Here is a 17,327-nt window from a genome sequence, read left to right as displayed (position 1 = left end):
TCCTTACGCATGCGTTGATGTCAAACTGCGCTGGTTGATCTGCAATGTTATCTTTATGATCACGGTCTAACACGTATCTTCAAACAATATGTAGGTCAACAGCTTGTCTACAAAAGGAAGTTATTTGGGAACCCAGACTAGCTAAGACAAAGCCGCCTTGAACCATTTTTGAGGATGGTTATTAAACAAATGTAATATAGCTAGAAATATTACGGATCATTCCATGAAGGATCACTGGATATTCCAAAGTAAATATCAATTTTTAGTTGCTCTGTTTTAATATCGTGTGTCTCGCTGCAGGGCAATAAAGTTCACTGTTCACCATATCATGGTCATGTTTATTTTTACACACTTTGTTTAGCTTATTTTGTTTATTGACGGGATTGGTGCATTACGAAGTGGTCACCATACCTGCCAACTCTCACGCATTGGGCGTGAGACTCACGCAATCACCCCAAAGAAAAAATTAAAATGCGTGAGATTTTTGCCCCAATTTCCACAATTTTATATATACTATCATTGATACATCAATTGCCCCAAAACCAAATCTCACGCATTGCCCCACTTTTGGGTTGGCAGGCCTGGTGGTCACCATAGTTTATGCGCAACCAATATATATAATAACCTATATCTTCGATTAATTAGTCAGCTGCTAGGTTGCCCAAGATGCCTATCTTTTCGAAGTAATGTCCCTAGTGAATTTGGCCGATATTTTTGGTACAGCAATTGAGCCGATTTAATACGTTTTTGAAAAACAATGTGGGCTTAGTTTAATTGGCGAAAAAAAATTTTAAAACAGCCTTTCAGTTTTGGGTGCTGCCTGTCTACCTTTCAATTGAACTCGTGTTTACCTTTTTGGTTGCGCAAAAACGTTGCTCAATAGAAACTGTAGATTACATTTTACAATACAACTAATAAATTGTGTTGTTTATTCTTATGTAGACATTGGCTGCTGGCGTGGGTAGACAGACAAGCACACAAAAATTATGGAAGGGCATTTCCAAACGGCTTACAGGAGATTATCTGATTATATATCTGCGAATAACCTAGAGAAGACATTCACATGTGGTTTTTCAAAACTCGCTTACAAGGAAGATTGCATAAATTATCTTCTTGAGCTGATTGGAACTACCGACCTCTTAAGGTTACCCAAGCTTAAAACTGATAAAAATATGGCTCTAGCTGCTCACATGAAGGCAAATGGAAATAAGTATTTTCAAAGGAAAATGTATGATAAAGCTTGTTCAACATACAGCCATGCCTTGCGACTGTGCTCATTAACTGACAGTGACTCTCTTGTTGCCGTGTGTTTTGCAAACAGAAGTGCATCACTGTTTGGCTTAGAAAAGTATATTGAGTGCCTGTTCGACATCGAAATGGCTGTGAAACATGGATATCCAGATGGCTCTTTTTACAAGCTGCTGGTTAGAAAGGCAAAATGCCATCAATATGTTGATAAAGATCAGTTGGATAAAGCCTCAGAAATGGCTTTAAATGCTATAGACCAGTCGAATCTCAGCTCTGATTGTAAAATGTCTTTGAAAAATGATTTAGCACATCTCTCTGCAAAACCTCGACAGAGTTTCCATAAGACTAGTCCAAAGTTAGGTGGAAACGATAAATGCTCTACGCTTTGCCAATCTGCTGTGGTGGTGGAAAACAATGAATTTGGCCGTTTTGTGCAAGCTACTGATGATATATGCAGTGGGCAAATAGTGCTGATGGAGAAGCCATATTGCTCAGTTTGTTTACCATCAAGTTATCTAAGCCATTGCTGTTATTGTCAGAAGAGGGTCGATTATACTCCATATCCATGTAGAGCCTGTGCGGATGTTGTCTACTGTGAGCCAGACTGTGAGACAGATGCTTGGGAACAGTTTCATCGTTTTGAATGCGACTACATATTATCAATTAAAAATGTAGGTGTTAACATGGGTCATTTGGCATTACGCTCGGCACTTCAGGCTGGTTATGCGATTGTGAAGAAAGCGTTTTCAGGCAATGTAATAGAGCATGTGACCTACAGAAACATCTTTACACTTCAAGGCCATTATTCTGAGAGATCCTGCAAGGACATGTTATGGCGAACAGTCGCTGCTATCGTATTGGCTAATATGTGCGATGTTAGGCAGTGGCATGAAGCGGGTGATGCAACAAAGTTGCTTGCCACAGCTGTCCTTCACCATATGGATATCTTTCCCTGTAATGCCCATGAAATATCTGAGCTGATATATGATGCTAATGAACCTTGCAAGAGCACCCTGGAGGAGATTGGAGCTGGTATATATCAAACGCTAAGTATGTTTAACCATTCGTGTGACCCATCGGTTGTTCGCACGTTTTACAATGGAAACACTTGCGTTATGAATGCACTTTCACCAATTCAAAAATCCGAACAGATCTATGACAATTATGGATGTCTTTACGCGACTCATTCATTGGATACTCGTCAGAAGAAATTGGAGTCACAATACTATTTCAAGTGTGGTTGTGAGCCTTGTGTACATGATTGGAATCTCTACAGTAAGATGCAGTATCAGGACCTTCCCGTGTATAAATGCTCCAAATGTCGTACAATGGTGCTTCCCCCATATGGAGATCAGTGTGATAATTGTCTGCAACCATTTGAAAAATCCATGGTGGATGAAATCCTCACCAAAACGAAGGAATGCATTGATGCATTGTTAGCCCAGCTATTTTCATGTGGAGACATGGCTCCGACTGCAACTAGGGACAAAGCTAAAAAGTTGGAAGATTATTCTGAACTTGTCAACAAGCTTGTCTTCAGGCCGTATAAACCCCTGAATGACTGTCAAGAGGCTCTCAAGCATGTTTACAGCTTGTTGGGGAATGCTGTACTAAAAGATCAAGCAATTTCGTAATGCCTAAGCATAAAATGTCTTTGAACCTTTTTGCAAGTGTGATTAGTTTGTTTGAACAAAGTTTTGTTACATTTTTCTGTTTTTTGTAAGAACTCGCTTGTCTCAGATATAAAAAATCTGACATAATCATTTCTTTATCAATTTATCTATTAGTTGATATTTGGCTTTTCCGGTTACTATTTGTGTGATTTTACCTTTGTATAAAAATACAAGAAACCATTGCATTCATGTTTGCAGCTGTACAGTCTTGTACATTGTCTGATTTTTCAGCCTATTTGTCTTTAGCAAGGATTTGACAGCTTTTTGATCATATCAATTCTAACTTTTCCCTCCACCTTCCCCTACTCTTTGTGCTGAGAAAGTCAAGTAGTTTCTCAGACATATTTTCGTGACATGTAGCCACATAAAAAAAGGCTGGAACAAGTCATCTAATCTTCACTCTCTTTTCGACATAATGAGTAAAACAACATTCATTACCTCCTGAAAGATTTGCAAGGCTCATTTGGCACCTCTGACTGGTTATGGTTATGCGATTACACTCACTCCTATTGAGCTTGTCACTTAGCATCACAAAAGTCAGCAAGTGCTGTGCTTCAAGTGATTCTGTCTGGTTTTCCAATTTTTGCAATAAGACATTTTAAGTTCTCCATTACTTTGGACTGCATTAGAATCATCTTCTCCCGCACCTATCATGGTAGGACTTATTTCAAGTTTAGCTGCACAACCGAGTGACATTTGGAAATATCAATACATCAATACGTCATTACATGGTAGTACATTGTCTTGCCTACAGGCTCCATAAAAAGCTCAGCTAGTGACTCTCTCGTGCTCTTGTGACCACTCTTGGCTTACGAGGCTTCCATTATTTAATGGAAGTCTGTGTGGACTCCATCATATCTGCTATCTCCGCAGAGAAAGGTGGTGAGTAGAGCAAGTAGTTCTTATGTTACCACAACATTAAACAGATTTTTTAAGGTTTTAGATATTTATTTTGTTTAAAATAATCTCTGTAGTGATTGCGCAACGGTTTTCATGTATGTTACATTTGTTATGTAGGTGCCACTAGATTGGAGTTATGTGCTAACCTATTAGAAGGAGGGACAACTCCCAGCTTAGGTATGTCAAGATTGAGGCGGCTTATGGTTAACTGAATAGGCTATCAAGAGTAAAGTTTATCATTTGTGTATGCAAGTCACATCTATTAGGTCATATAGTGTTGATGGCAGTGGTCGCAGGTTTGTTTGGTATTTGGTGGTTATTCAACGTCTTCTTATTTCAGCTGAGATTCCTGTTTTGCCAGTTTAGCAAAATCATCTAGCCATAATTCATCTGGGAGACAAGGTTTGACATATTTGCAGGTTTAGCCCTTACTGTCAAAACGAAGGTTTCCATTCCAGTGTTTGCCTTAATTCGACCCAGGGGTGGCGACTTTCTATATACAGATGACGAGTTTCAAGTGATGAAGATGGATGTAATAGCTATGTGTGAGGGTGGAATAGACGGTATTGTGATAGGCCTGCTTAAAAGGTAGGAATCATCTCAAAAACTATGTTGGATCTGCCATGTTATTAGTAATTAGTTATGTTTTATGTCAATGGGCCTTTAGCAGTCGAAAGTTTAAAGCATGTCAGTTCTGTTACCGAAATCATTGCTTTACATTGTAAATTAATGTGCCGTATTTCTGAGAAGTACTTGTCTAAAAACATCCCTGCATCTTGTGTACATCTTGTGTACAGAATGCAGGCTCAAAATTTTGAGTATTTTTGACTCAATTGTAGGCGAAATTCTACATAAAACTGTCATACAGATGTCTTAGTCTAGCCTAACATTCGGTAAGACTGAAACCGCTACAGCTAAAATAATTTTTGTTACTGGATTTTACAGCTGCGAATATGGATACAAGCAACGGTTAATGGTTATTTTGCCAAAAATTCTATTTGCTAAAGTACACAACTGCCAAAAGGCTATTAGTTAAAATTGAAGCTTTTTGTTGAAAAATGTAGCTTTGGTCTAGTTACCATATTTCGCCCCATTACTTCTCAAAAAATGGTGGGCTCATGGCGGCTGCAAAAAAATGAACTTTGAGAAGCGAAGAAAAACAACTGCGGTGATGATAAAGCTGGCGAGTTAGTGGTGATAACAATAAAAATGAATTTTTTGTTTTGAAGCCGAATAAAATTTGATGACTTACTTTTCTATGTTTACACTCACTCTACTATCCCTTATATTTCATTACGTTATTTTCTTAACTCTGACAATAATAAGGTTTTTTTATGAGTCATGTTATCTCCTTCCCTAAATAGTTTTCTTAATCGTTCGTTTTAACCTACTAAAATACGTATAAAAATCTATGAATATTTTTTCCCTCAATGTCCTGCTGAACTTTGGGGCCATGGTATGCAGAAATACCTCTTGTAAGCTATCAAATACGGTAACTAAAATTAGTTATTTTTCTGTTAAGGATCTTTAATTGTAAATTAATGTCATTAGCATGTTACCAATAATAGTAGCAATATGACAGGAATATTTACAGCCATAAATACAGATTTTTGGCAATTATTATTATCATATCTATAGTAAACCTTACTATAGATATAGTAAGGTTTACTATATCTATTATTAGTATCTTCTAATTAGTGATTCGTATCATTACAGAGATGGTACAGTGGACTCGGATAGGTGTGCTGAGCTCATAGGTGAGTACTGCTATTTGTGTCATTCAGTAAGCTCATGTGTTGTGGTTGTCCTATACTATCAAAATATGCATGTATATATTTGGTTTGATTCATTTCACTCTGCGATGTTTTGTAGCGTTGGCTAAAGACCGAGTTTCATCTATAAAAGTTACTTTTCATCGAGGTAGGTATCTATTATGTTCAGTCATACAATTTTATGTAGAGAGCTATGTGTATTGTATATCTCTTTGTTGATCACTTAGTTGTGTAGTTCCTTAGATTAATGTATAGCATAGTAAGTTATACTCGTATTTTAAAGAATTTAATCATCACAGTTACGGTAATCCCTCGTAATAGGTGAAAATTTGTGCGATAGAAATTAATAAATTCTAATAATGTCACTTTTTCATTAATCGTACGCGCATTCCTTTTTTTCTTTGGTAATTGGACAATTTTGAGAGTCAAGGACATGTAAACGGCTTGATGAAGGGTGACATAAGAACTTTGCACTTTTACACTTTACAAAATATATTAAGAAAAATAGTGAACCGAGGTGACTGCAGTCACAACGATGCTCGCGGAGGCCAGAGTATGAGAGAGACTTGTGTATTTTAGTTTTGATTTGTTTTTATGTTTTATTAATTTTTAATAAATAATTTTTACCGCAGCTACGAAAGCTGAGCCACTATTGATCGAGCGATTACTGTACTTACACTGTTCGCTTACATTACCTAACATAACGGGGTAACTTCTAAACCCTAAATACCCTCAAAAAATTGGTTGTACTAGTTTGGCTGCTGAATTGTGTCGTCACTTGATTGGCGTTGCTACTGCCTGGTATTCTCATGGTAAATTTCTCAACTAACCTTTTTTTTTAATTATGTAACGAGGTTGAAATGCATACATATAAGCAACAGAATGTATATGTTGGTTTGTCTGTGTGATGACAAGCTCTGTTTGTAGCCTTTGACATGACCGGTGACTATGAAAAAGCTCTTGAGGATATTGTTAACCTCGGCTGTGAAAGAATTTTGACCAGCGGACTGGATAGCTCTGCACTGGAAGGCACCCTTGTCATAAAGAAATGCATAGAGCTGGTGAGGGTAGACATTGTCTTGCTTTGTAGTAAAAATGTCTGTAAACAATCATGGCGTCTATGAACTGCATTAATTGTTTTCTAGTTTCTTTGAATGAATTCATTGTGTAGATCATCTGATCAACAACTAAGGCTTGTTTGTTTTCAGGTTAAAGGTTGACTTGCAACAAAATTCACATTACCGTTATTTGATATGAAAAGATTCACCATGTCTTACTCTGTTGTGTTGTAGGTGCAAAATATGTGGAAAGGTGATTACAAGCTCTTAAAAGCTCAAAAACGAACAGAAAATCGCAGCCACACGAGACCGCAGTAGTTTGGATTCTCTTTCCAAAACGGCTCAAATATGATGTAGTTGTGGGAGATGGTTTCTGTTTACACTTTCTTGCAACCTCATTCATCGAAATATTTTCACAAATATACTTGACGCATTCAATAAAACTATGTCTATTGTTCTTACGCGTCTGTTTTATCGTCATTGTAATGCTGTCACTTTTAGCACTGATATCTTATAACTTACCGTAAAAAATCATTAAACTTTAACCTTAGCTCGAAGGAGTACATATCATTGTCTGATAATCCTGACGAGCCTGTTGGTCACCTGTGATAATCGAAAAGTGCTGCAAAAATTGTTTGCAAAGTATTGGGTCACGTGATCAGATTACGACTGTACGATTGAATAATGCCGAAACAAAACTGTAAAGTAGCGAGCATCTATATTTGATATGGGGTCTTCGATAAAACCCGAAGTGTTTGTCATAAACTAGTACTATGATAAGTTTTATATTGAGCTTTTTATTGGCCTTTCAATTCACGTGAGAACATACGTGACAAGACGATAACCAAATTTCGTGGTTACGTCATCGAAATAAAGAGATTCCAATCTATGGCGGCTTTTCGTTTTTAAGCTTTCAAGAGCTTGTAATCACATTTCCACATATTTTGCACTTACAACACAACAGAGTAAGACATGGTGAATCTTTTGATACCAAATAACTGTAATGTGAACTTTGTTGCAAGTCAACCTTTAAGGTTTTAGCCATTCTAGATAATAGTAACTTTTTTATCGTTGTCTTTTCTCTTCTTCCTGTTCATATATTGGAATGCAAGCAAATCATATGAATTACAAGTAATACATGTAATTCAATGTATTACTTGTATGAATACATTGAATAGGTCAATGTATTCCTATTTACTACATATGAATACATTGACCTTATAAACACAGTAGTTCATGAACTGTATATGAAAACTTTGACCTTTTAGACATGGTATTTTATGCTCTACATATAAATATTAAATATATTAAAATATAAATATTTGTCAGACAATTGAACAGCTTTGAAATCCGATGCATCGCATTTCACAGCTCAATATTTGGAAAGTCAATTTATTCTCGTTTGTCTAACAAAACAGCCATATGTATGGCACCTGATCATCTACACTCTACAGTATGTTTGTAAATGGTCTTAGATAATCACTACGATTAGAGTTGTGCTGTGTAAATGTATATGCAGTTTCCAGATACAGATTTTTCGTTTTTCGGGGTGTTTCATAGATCCCCAGTTATATGAGGAAAAAGGGATAATCAGTTCTTGCGAACTACTTACTAGTGTGCAGCAAGGCTCGATAAAATCGGGGTTTAAAATTGGTCTACAACTTGACAAGTATTTTATAGGCTTTCAATGTTTAGCGTAGCCTGTCACAGCCATACCGAGCATCAGTTTGAGCTCAGTATGTTAGAGCTCCACCTAGCATGTAGTGAAGTCTCATTAGGTACATAGTATACCTAAGTAACCTACTTCCTTTGTGATTGTTATACATTAGTTTCACCATGATGGCTGCTCAAAGCATTGGCACTAAGTTCCTGTGAGATAGAGAGTTTGTATAGGGAGCCTGGTGGGCTCTTTCACTAGCACTACGTGTAACTAGCACCACATGTCACTAGCACCACGTGTCACTCGCACCACGCGTCACTAGCACCACGCGTCACTAGCGCCACACGTCACTAGCACTACGTGTCACTTGCACCACGTGCCACTTGCACCACGTGTCACTAGCACCACGTGTCACTAGCACCACGTGTAACTAGCACCACGTGTCACTAGCACCACGTGTCACTAGCACCACGTGTCACTAGCACCACGTGTCACTAGCACCACGTGTCATTAGCACCACGTGTCACTAGCACCACGTGTCACTAGCACCACGTGTACCTAGCACCACGTGTAACTCAGAAGAACAACTCAGTGCGCTCGAGCCTCATACATATATTTTAATTATATTTTATTGCACAACTTACAATAAGTCACCAGCAAATGGGTGACTCTTCTCTTTGCGGTCTTGCCTTATATACGAAGGTCTTGATGGTAAGCTCCGCCTCCTTGTATGCTTGACCCGAGTCGGGTTGGCCTAATCTATCCTGGGTCAATCCGAGCTGACACGATTCATCACAAGTTGTATTCTTCGATCAAATTGAACAATTGCTAATATTGTTCAACATTATGTAGTTACTTGGTTAGTTTGATAGGGTTGTACTAGTTCTCCAGGTTTCTTACATTCATTAGTGTAACAATTTGGAGTTGTCTGTCTCAGTATGAGCACTGTCATTTGAGTCTGTCTGTCTTAATGTATGATGTTAAAGAAACTGGCAATCTTTCAAACCAGTATTATTGATGTGTGTGTTTCACGTTTAATGTTTTAATGTTTGTGTCTTCTTTAATATGTGTGTCATATTTCTCTTGTAGGCTAATGATAGAATTATTATAATGCCAGGTGAGTTAGTTGCAGAAGGTGTTTTATGTCTGTAAAGTGGCACCAGTTAGAATAAGTTGTAAAAGCTATATTACATTGTGTGGTATGATGTACCTTGAGCCAGTATTCTGTTCAAACAATTGAATAGGATAAGTTATAAAAAACATATTACATTGCGTGGTATGGTGTACCTTGAGCCAGTATTCTGCTCAAATAATTGAATAGGATAAGTTATAAAAACCATATTACATTGTGTGGTATGATGTACCTTGAGCCAGTATCCTGCTCAAATAATTGAATAAGATAAGTTATCAAAGCCATATTACATTGTGTGGTATGATGTACCTTGAGTTACTATTAGTGCTGCACGATAACACGATATAATTCGATATGACGATATATTTCAGTGGATGATTTTATATGTGGTCAGTTTTCAAGTCGATATGAATATCGAAGCCTGCTGAAATAATTGAATAGGATAAGTTATAAAAGCCATATTACATTGTGTGGTATTATGTACCCTGAGCCAGTGTTCTGCTGAAATAAAACTGCTAATGATGCATCTATTTATAGCTTCTATCTGGTTAGTATATGATCTTATTGATTTGGAGGCTGATCTAACTTTTCTTTGTCAGTCTTTTTGCCTACTCTCTAAATTGAATTTGTCTCCCTGCTGCCACATTAGTTGTCAGTAGGCGCTGCTATGTTGTGCCTAATTGCACTACTCCCGCTATAATTGTTCAACCTAGCCATCACTAATTGTATAGCTTTTGCTCAAACCACTGTTCACATAAATTGAGTCTGTAACTGATTCAGAGACCCTCAGTAATCATGTGGGAATTGAACTAAGATATGCCTGTTTATCCAGGGGGTGGAATAAACGAACGGAACATTGAGCGAATATTAGAGCAGACAGCAGCCAAAGAGTTTCACTGCTCAGCGAGGAAGAATGAAGACTCGCTGATGGAATGTCAAAATACACATGGTAGGCTGATTGGATCTTAATTATTGCCTGAATGGCTAGTGCTTTGTGGGGTATCGACACAAGCTACCAGCTTGATAGCTGAACCATTTAAGATATATTAATGTTCTGGATTATCTCTACTAAAATATTGTATAAAATTAAAAGGCTATTTATTGTAAGAGCTTTGGCTAAAAAAGGAATTGGGTATGTGGCAAGAACTAATTATATATTGTATCAAAATTATGTTCTGATTGGTCAAATGGGCTCTGCTATTGCAGTAGTACGATTACTCACTGCGCCCTTCTTTTATTAACAAATCGCTTACAGACAAACATTCACTTATTTTGCATTAGATTGTCTTGATCAGAACAGAATAACAAAGCTTTTCTACGCTGGAGGCCAATACTCCGTGAAAGCCAATCATAAGCAATTGTCCTCTCAATCTAGAAATTGCTTGTGTCTAGATCGTACAATCAATCTTGACCTACATAGATACTGCTTGCTATTGTAAGTGATTATAGCGAGTGGTGTGAGTTCATAATTGTATGGAAAATATTAAGCTGCTTTGGGACAATTCAGCCTCGGGCTCGTTACCACATTTGTTTTTACTGTAGCGTTTCAGAATAACACTAATAAGCTGTCTCACGCGCTACATTTCATTGATTGGCCGAAAGTGTTGCTTATTGTTAATATTTATTAAGTGCCTAGCAGATATTCGGGTGTTCTCTGAGGTCACAAAGTTACCAACTAATAAATAAAGTGGGATGTTTTTTTTAAATTATCGTAGGCCTAATGATGTAATTTCTAAAACATTTTGGTTTACACGTGAAGGTGGTATAAAGCCCTGTGCAGTCCCTCAGAGAAAACATCATAGCTTAGGTAATTACCAATTTTTTTGTAATCGTTAGAACGATAAAAATTTGTACGTTGATCAAAATTTTTATCTGAGTACTACCAGTCAGAAATGATGTTTTTTAAACAATTCGGTGAAGGTATTTGCTGCGATACACTTTATTTCACTTATCTCAGTGATTGCATTGAAAATTAGCTTAGCTCTGACTTTAGCTGCAGGATAAGATTCTTGAGCCAAATGTGTAACCTTATTAATAATCAATTGAGTGCATGACAATTAGCTGGCTTATTCAATCATTCCAGTGTGCATGGGAACAAGTCTATGCTCTCAGGAGTACGTCACACGCGTGGCGGATGAACAAAAATTACAGAGAATTCTTATGACCGCAGCAAGATGCTGGAAGATCGTGGTGTAACCCAGGTTACCGCATCTCTTTTAACTATTAATGTCGGTTTAGAGCTCAACACATTCATCTACAGGTGCTAACCAGACATCCGTCTGCTCAATAGCTCTTCCACGCAGAAGCTTCCATTTAGACGGTATCCAAGCAACGTCGCTCTCGTGTGTGTTGTCACCATAGGTTAGAAAGCTGCTAGTCAGCTGGTGAAAACTTGTTTGTTTTGGAGCGTGCTTTGTTTTATTCCCTTTATTTATTGCCACATTTAATTTAATGTTCACTTATCTGAAAAATCAAAACTGTCTGAGGAGCTCTTTTCGCTTCACTACAAATAAACATGCCAATCCCTACAGACATTACAATGGTTTCTGCTTTTGAAGGTTAACTTCCCTTTTTGCCAGAGGTTTTTGTCGAACTAATCACCATGTTATAGATTTCAGGATCTCTCATACAGACGTTGACAAGCTCGTCTACTGTCACCTGACCATCATGGTTTTTATCAACGCGGTCAAACACTCTTTTAGCCCGCGCTTTTATCTTTTCTTCTACAGCGGTGCTGGAACCGTCCCTGCTTGTCATGGCATGCAGCGCCTACAAAAAGATTTTTCACTTAGTTCAACACAAATACCGTATCAAAACACCTGCTTGAATTAAATATATTGAAATATGAGTTTTTGAAGAGTCAGATGCGTGCTGTTAGCGATGAGATGATTTCACTCAGAACCGTAGCTGCTCAATGATTAGGTGAAAACTATAATGTAAAATGGTAGTAAAGAGAGTTTATTCCACTCACGTTTGGATGTCAGCTACAGCTTGTCACGTGACCTTTCAAAACTATAAAATGCAGTCTCGGCAAATATTACTGTTCTGACAACTCTTATCTCTGTTTATCTCTATGCATATGCTATACATTCAGCTCTTGTAACTATTGTGCAGTATTTCAAGCACTAGACATCGATATGTTCACTATTCGTTAAATTTTCCAAAGATTTTTCACTTATCACCAGATTTGTCTCATTTCTTTAGGGTTTCAAGTTGACAAGTTTTGGTCCTCATGTTCACACAACTTCAAAAATAATGTTAGCCTACCCTCATCACTTCTGCCATTTCTCGCTCCTCGATGCATCCATTTTGGTCTATGTCATATAAGCGGAATGCCATTCGAAGTTTGTCTTCTGGTTTGGAAGATCTTGTTACATTTATAGCCTGTCAAAGTCACACAACCATTCGCAAAGTTGTCAAGCGATCAAATTCTCATTATGTTTTTTAATACGATAAGACCAGATAGTAATCTATAAGGCAAACGGGTTGTGTTATTCTATAAATGCGCATTGCAATTTCAACAGTGGTCTTCATGTATTTTGCCAGCAGGCACTTGCAAAAGAAAATGTCACACCCTTTCTATCGGTCGATTCCGCCCAGTGGCATTGGCAAAAAGTTCTAGGTTATAGTTAACAAAAGCCTAACACAGCTATGTCACAAAACTTATAATACTGCATAAAGAAATGTTTGTAGAGCAAAACATTTTACCCACCTCTATGAATTCATTGAAATCAATATGACCGCTATTGTCCTGGTCATATGTGCGGAAGATATGCTCCTGTATAGCATTCTGGTTTTTATGTGGGGCGATCTCTGCATATATCTTGCAAAACTGCTCTTTGCTGAGTTGTCCAGATGGGCATTCTGTCTACAAGAAGTATTTACACTTGCGGATCACAGGTAATACCAGAATAATTTTATAATTTTCATGAGATAAAGAAACCTCAAGATAATTAGGAAGATTTTTTTTGTCACAATGACTAAATACTAGTAAATAGTAAATACATATTATATATATAATACATATGGCTATATATACCTATGTATATATAATCATATATAGCTATATATATAGTTATATATATATAGCTAAATAGCACTCGGATATATATATGTATATCTGAAAGAAGAATGTATAAAAGCTATATATATATTTCTTATGCCAGTATACTAGCTTCTTTTACATTAAAATTTATAAAGCAGTCTAAATAGTTGGCATTATTTCCCAAACTGTTAGTGTTCAGTTTTATGTTAATAAAGTTTCCAATAAGATGGATACTACCAACCATACATTTGATAAATCTAGCCACTACACGAAACAAATACAGTCAAACCGCTAATTACCTCAGTAAAACCTGATGTAAAATTTGAATACATATTTGACTCTACCTAGACTCCTAAACTAATCTCTATCATTAGATAGTCCAAGCTTCTTAAAAAATGGCGGTTTCCCAAATATTAGGAAAGAGTCTAATAAAAATTAAAACTGAAATGTAAGAAAGTATAAAAATAATAGAAAATATGTAGCAAAGTTAGTATGTAGCAAAATATGTAGTAAACTTCACCTAGTGTAAGTTAGAGTGAGTTGCACTGTGTATCTCTATCGTCACATTTACCTCTGACCAAACCTTCACATGGCAGTGTCTACACTTTCATTTACATGTTCCTGAGGTGAATTAAAAAGAAAGATCTCTGTTTATTGTTTTATATTTTATTTTTACTAACTAAGTTCTTTTCGCATAAAATATAGTTTTAATACAAGTTTCATACAACATTTTAATGCTATGTGTATTTATTTACTTGCAGTACTCATTCAAAAGAGCAATGAGCAGATTGTGCAGGGCTTTAAAAAATTTAACGACTTGTGGATGTATTTTAATGAGAATACTTGCTTGAAAAACCAACAATTTTAACTTATGAAAGTATTTTGGAATGTTTTAACTTGCTATAAAGGGTTTGACTGTAATCACGTTATAAATTTTTTGCAAAATCATTAGCAAAAAAACGAATACCGCTTCTACCATAATAAAAAATTTAGACGATGTCCTAGTTCACCCCTTGCAAATGTCACCGCTGCCTCTCAAAGGCGAAATGTACAGCTGCAGGGTGAATATACTCAGCGGTTGTTCTGGACTAATATAAATGCCTAGACAACCATAGTGTTTGGCCTGATGCGTGACCAAGCCCATGTTAATGCAAATATGTATCGATTGGGGCAAGTTAATAGCTACTTAATTGATTTTGTGTTAGAAATGAAGGCAAGAAAGTCTGCATCTGTAATTAACTGCAACAAATGGTGACTAGTGACAATTAAGCGTGACAGCATTCATTTAACTTTACAATTCTGATTAAATTGAAACACATTTCTGTGTTGTGAACACGTTAGTAACATTCAAGTGTTACCCAGACTTACTTTACGTTAACAGAAGGAGTAAAATAAGTTTTCAATACAATATGATCACCACTCCATTACTTGCGAAGCGCAAGCTTTGAAAAATTTTGGGTAATTTATGACTAAATACATATATATGAACTTTATTATTGCCTGTCAATGCTGTTGAATGCATATTAAATTTAGAAAAAAAAGGGTAATAAATTAAAATTATGCGTAACATAAGAAAAAACTGTTTTTCCATAACGCTATTTTATAATGTAGATTTACAAGTGTTGGTGTTTGGTGTGAGGTGTAGCAGATTTTCTGAGAAAGTAAGAATGTAATGTAATAGATGGTCAGGCAGATTAGAGAGGTGATCTAGTATTTTAGACTCAAGTCTATGTTTATAACATGGCAATTACTGATAAACAAATATGAATAGTGTCATCACCTTGGTCAGATTTTGTTAGTGTCACCAAATTAATGTACATCTTGATCAAAGTTTGCAAGTGCTCTGCTCTGCAGTTTACCAAGCACTATTAGGACTGTTATGGATTCATCAAACTGATGTACCCAGAGTTAGCATTGTTGAAAAATCAAGGGATAGAAAGTTGTGGAGACCATGATCGTCCACAACCTCACAAGACATGGCACCTAGAGAGAGATGTGGACTAACAATAGCATTATTAAGTTGTAATTTATATAAAATCCGGAACAACCATTGTGTATATTATACGCCAACTCAGGACATGGTCAATTGTTGACTGCCTACTTACCATGTAGATCCTATACCAGTGTTTGATTTCTTTCGACGTAATATTTGTTGTCTTCAGGAGGTATTCCAATTGTTCTGGGCTGATCCGTGGTGTCGGAGTCCGTGACTGTTTGTTTCCCATATTTATGCAGCTTTCTATCCAGAGACCATCACAGAATTCTCAACAAACACACTCAGTTGCTCATCAGTGAAAGGTTTTAACAGATAGGATGGTTTGGGATGCAGAAAAGTGTACAAATTGACACATAGTTAGGCAGGCTAGCTGAGAGCTTGGACAGTACGCAGCATTTACTAGCCAATCAGAAGAAAGATGCATTGATTAATCAGCGTTTCGATAGTGACAAGTGAGAAGTCAGCAATTATTGGCAGTCATTACAAGGTTACTTCAAGTGAACTTGTCTGCTGATCGATTAGAACCAAACAGCACTCAGCTGACAAACTTGATATCGCAAGTGTAATGCATGATCAATATCTATCTCGCCGCCTGCATATTGATAGTAGATAACCCTGTATGTTATATGCTCACTTGGTGATGCAATGGAATTACAGGAAAGTGGGACTTGGCATCATTTTTAAACCGTAAAGATTACTTATGAAAATTGACAGCCAATTTACTTTCGACTTGGTTCCATGGTTTCTTAGCCTATTTTCTAGGACTTTGTAAGCACCTATATTTGGGATATTTGGTTGTCGTCAATAGTTTTTGCACCGATTTTCTCCATCTTCCTTTTTGCAAGATGGAGTTTTTTTCTCAACAAGGCTGAGAAAATATTATCATGTAGGCTTGTCATTTCTAAAAATTGTATAGCTGACCTTGCAAGGTCAATTCAATATTGTACATGAGACTACATAAAGTCTGATTATGACTACATATTTTACAGCAATTCCAGCTAAAAATACAATAATTTACTTAATTGAATACAAGCAGTGCTTTTACAACATCTTCTATATATTTAATATGTATAATACTATCTCATTTATGCCCATATTAAATAGAATGATTTATTTAAAAATTCTGAGTTCTCTATTCACATTGAGAGTATCACCACTAAAATATGAATGTCACATTTGAGATTTGATTATCAAAAGCGTGGATGCGTATTAGCTGGTGTTGCTTTCAAAGTTTTAGCGAAAAAATAAGAAAAGCACTAGAATTGGGAAAGGAGATAATTAATTGTTAGTGATGTAAACGACGTGAGACTGAAGGAGATTGGTATACTTATGATAGGCTATATGGCAGCCTCACATTTCTTATGTTCATATATTATGACACCTCTTAAAAAGGGAATTTTCTCACTCTTCCTACCAAGATAGTCTTAGTTCTATCTATTCGAGTAGCTGTTTAGCAGGTTCTTCCACCCAAAAAGGCAAGGTCAGCTATTCCCGTCACTTCACTCCTACCTCACGGGGTCCCATCACTTCAAATAATCAGAAATTGTGTCGAACCATTTTTTGTCTTCAGTTCTCATTCCAACCACTCCTCTGATGTCATCCTCTGCTTCCCTCCGACAAATATGACTACGCCACTGCAATTGGCACTTCTTCAACTGAGTATTCTTTCACTTTTGTCTGCTCGTTTACGTCGTTATCACTAGAATGATCTTCCTAGTTGATTTTATAGATGTGTTCCTCCTTCTGTAATCTCTACTCTTGTTTTTTGTCTCTTGGTTATGGAGTCAATTTTGAATGCGATACACTAGGGCTGATCTTAGAGCTGTCTTACACAGGAGTAGCA

The 17,327-nt window shown here is 36.7% G+C and overlaps 2 protein-coding genes across 3 annotated transcripts; one reads left to right on the top strand and one right to left on the bottom strand.

Moving 5' to 3' along the window:
* Window positions 1-68: 68 nt before the first annotated feature.
* On the top strand, window positions 69-11,977 carry LOC137395144 (copper homeostasis protein cutC homolog). Of its 2 annotated transcripts, XM_068081965.1 has the most exons (10): window positions 70-248; window positions 3,676-3,803; window positions 3,939-3,998; window positions 4,241-4,409; window positions 5,538-5,578; window positions 5,694-5,741; window positions 6,521-6,654; window positions 9,401-9,428; window positions 10,276-10,392; window positions 11,527-11,977. In XM_068081965.1, exons 2-10 carry the CDS (start codon window positions 3,752-3,754, stop codon window positions 11,637-11,639), a joined length of 762 nt encoding a protein of 253 aa, XP_067938066.1. In that variant the 5' UTR covers window positions 70-248; window positions 3,676-3,751; the 3' UTR covers window positions 11,640-11,977. The 2 variants fall into 2 exon arrangements, with proteins under 2 accessions (XP_067938065.1, XP_067938066.1); XM_068081964.1 differs by lacking the exons at window positions 3,676-3,803; window positions 3,939-3,998; window positions 4,241-4,409; ... (4 more) ...; window positions 10,276-10,392; window positions 11,527-11,977 and adding an exon at window positions 943-3,110 and having other exon boundaries at window positions 69-248.
* Window positions 11,978-12,002: 25 nt separating this feature from the next.
* On the bottom strand, window positions 12,003-15,783 carry LOC137395145 (neuronal calcium sensor 2-like). The gene is made up of 4 exons (XM_068081967.1): window positions 15,594-15,783; window positions 13,156-13,311; window positions 12,711-12,827; window positions 12,003-12,212 (listed from the first exon to the last, which is right to left on the bottom strand). The coding sequence occupies exons 1-4, from the start codon at window positions 15,711-15,713 to the stop codon at window positions 12,003-12,005; spliced, it is 603 nt and encodes a 200-aa protein (XP_067938068.1). The 5' UTR covers window positions 15,714-15,783.
* Between the last annotated feature and the right edge of the window lie 1,544 nt (window positions 15,784-17,327).

Source organism: Watersipora subatra, chromosome 4 (genome assembly GCF_963576615.1).
Source record: "Watersipora subatra chromosome 4, tzWatSuba1.1, whole genome shotgun sequence".
Lineage (NCBI taxonomy): Eukaryota > Metazoa > Bryozoa > Gymnolaemata > Cheilostomatida > Watersiporidae > Watersipora > Watersipora subatra.
The sequence above is the reverse complement of the archived record's forward strand: the minus strand, read 5'-3'. Positions and strand labels throughout refer to the sequence as shown.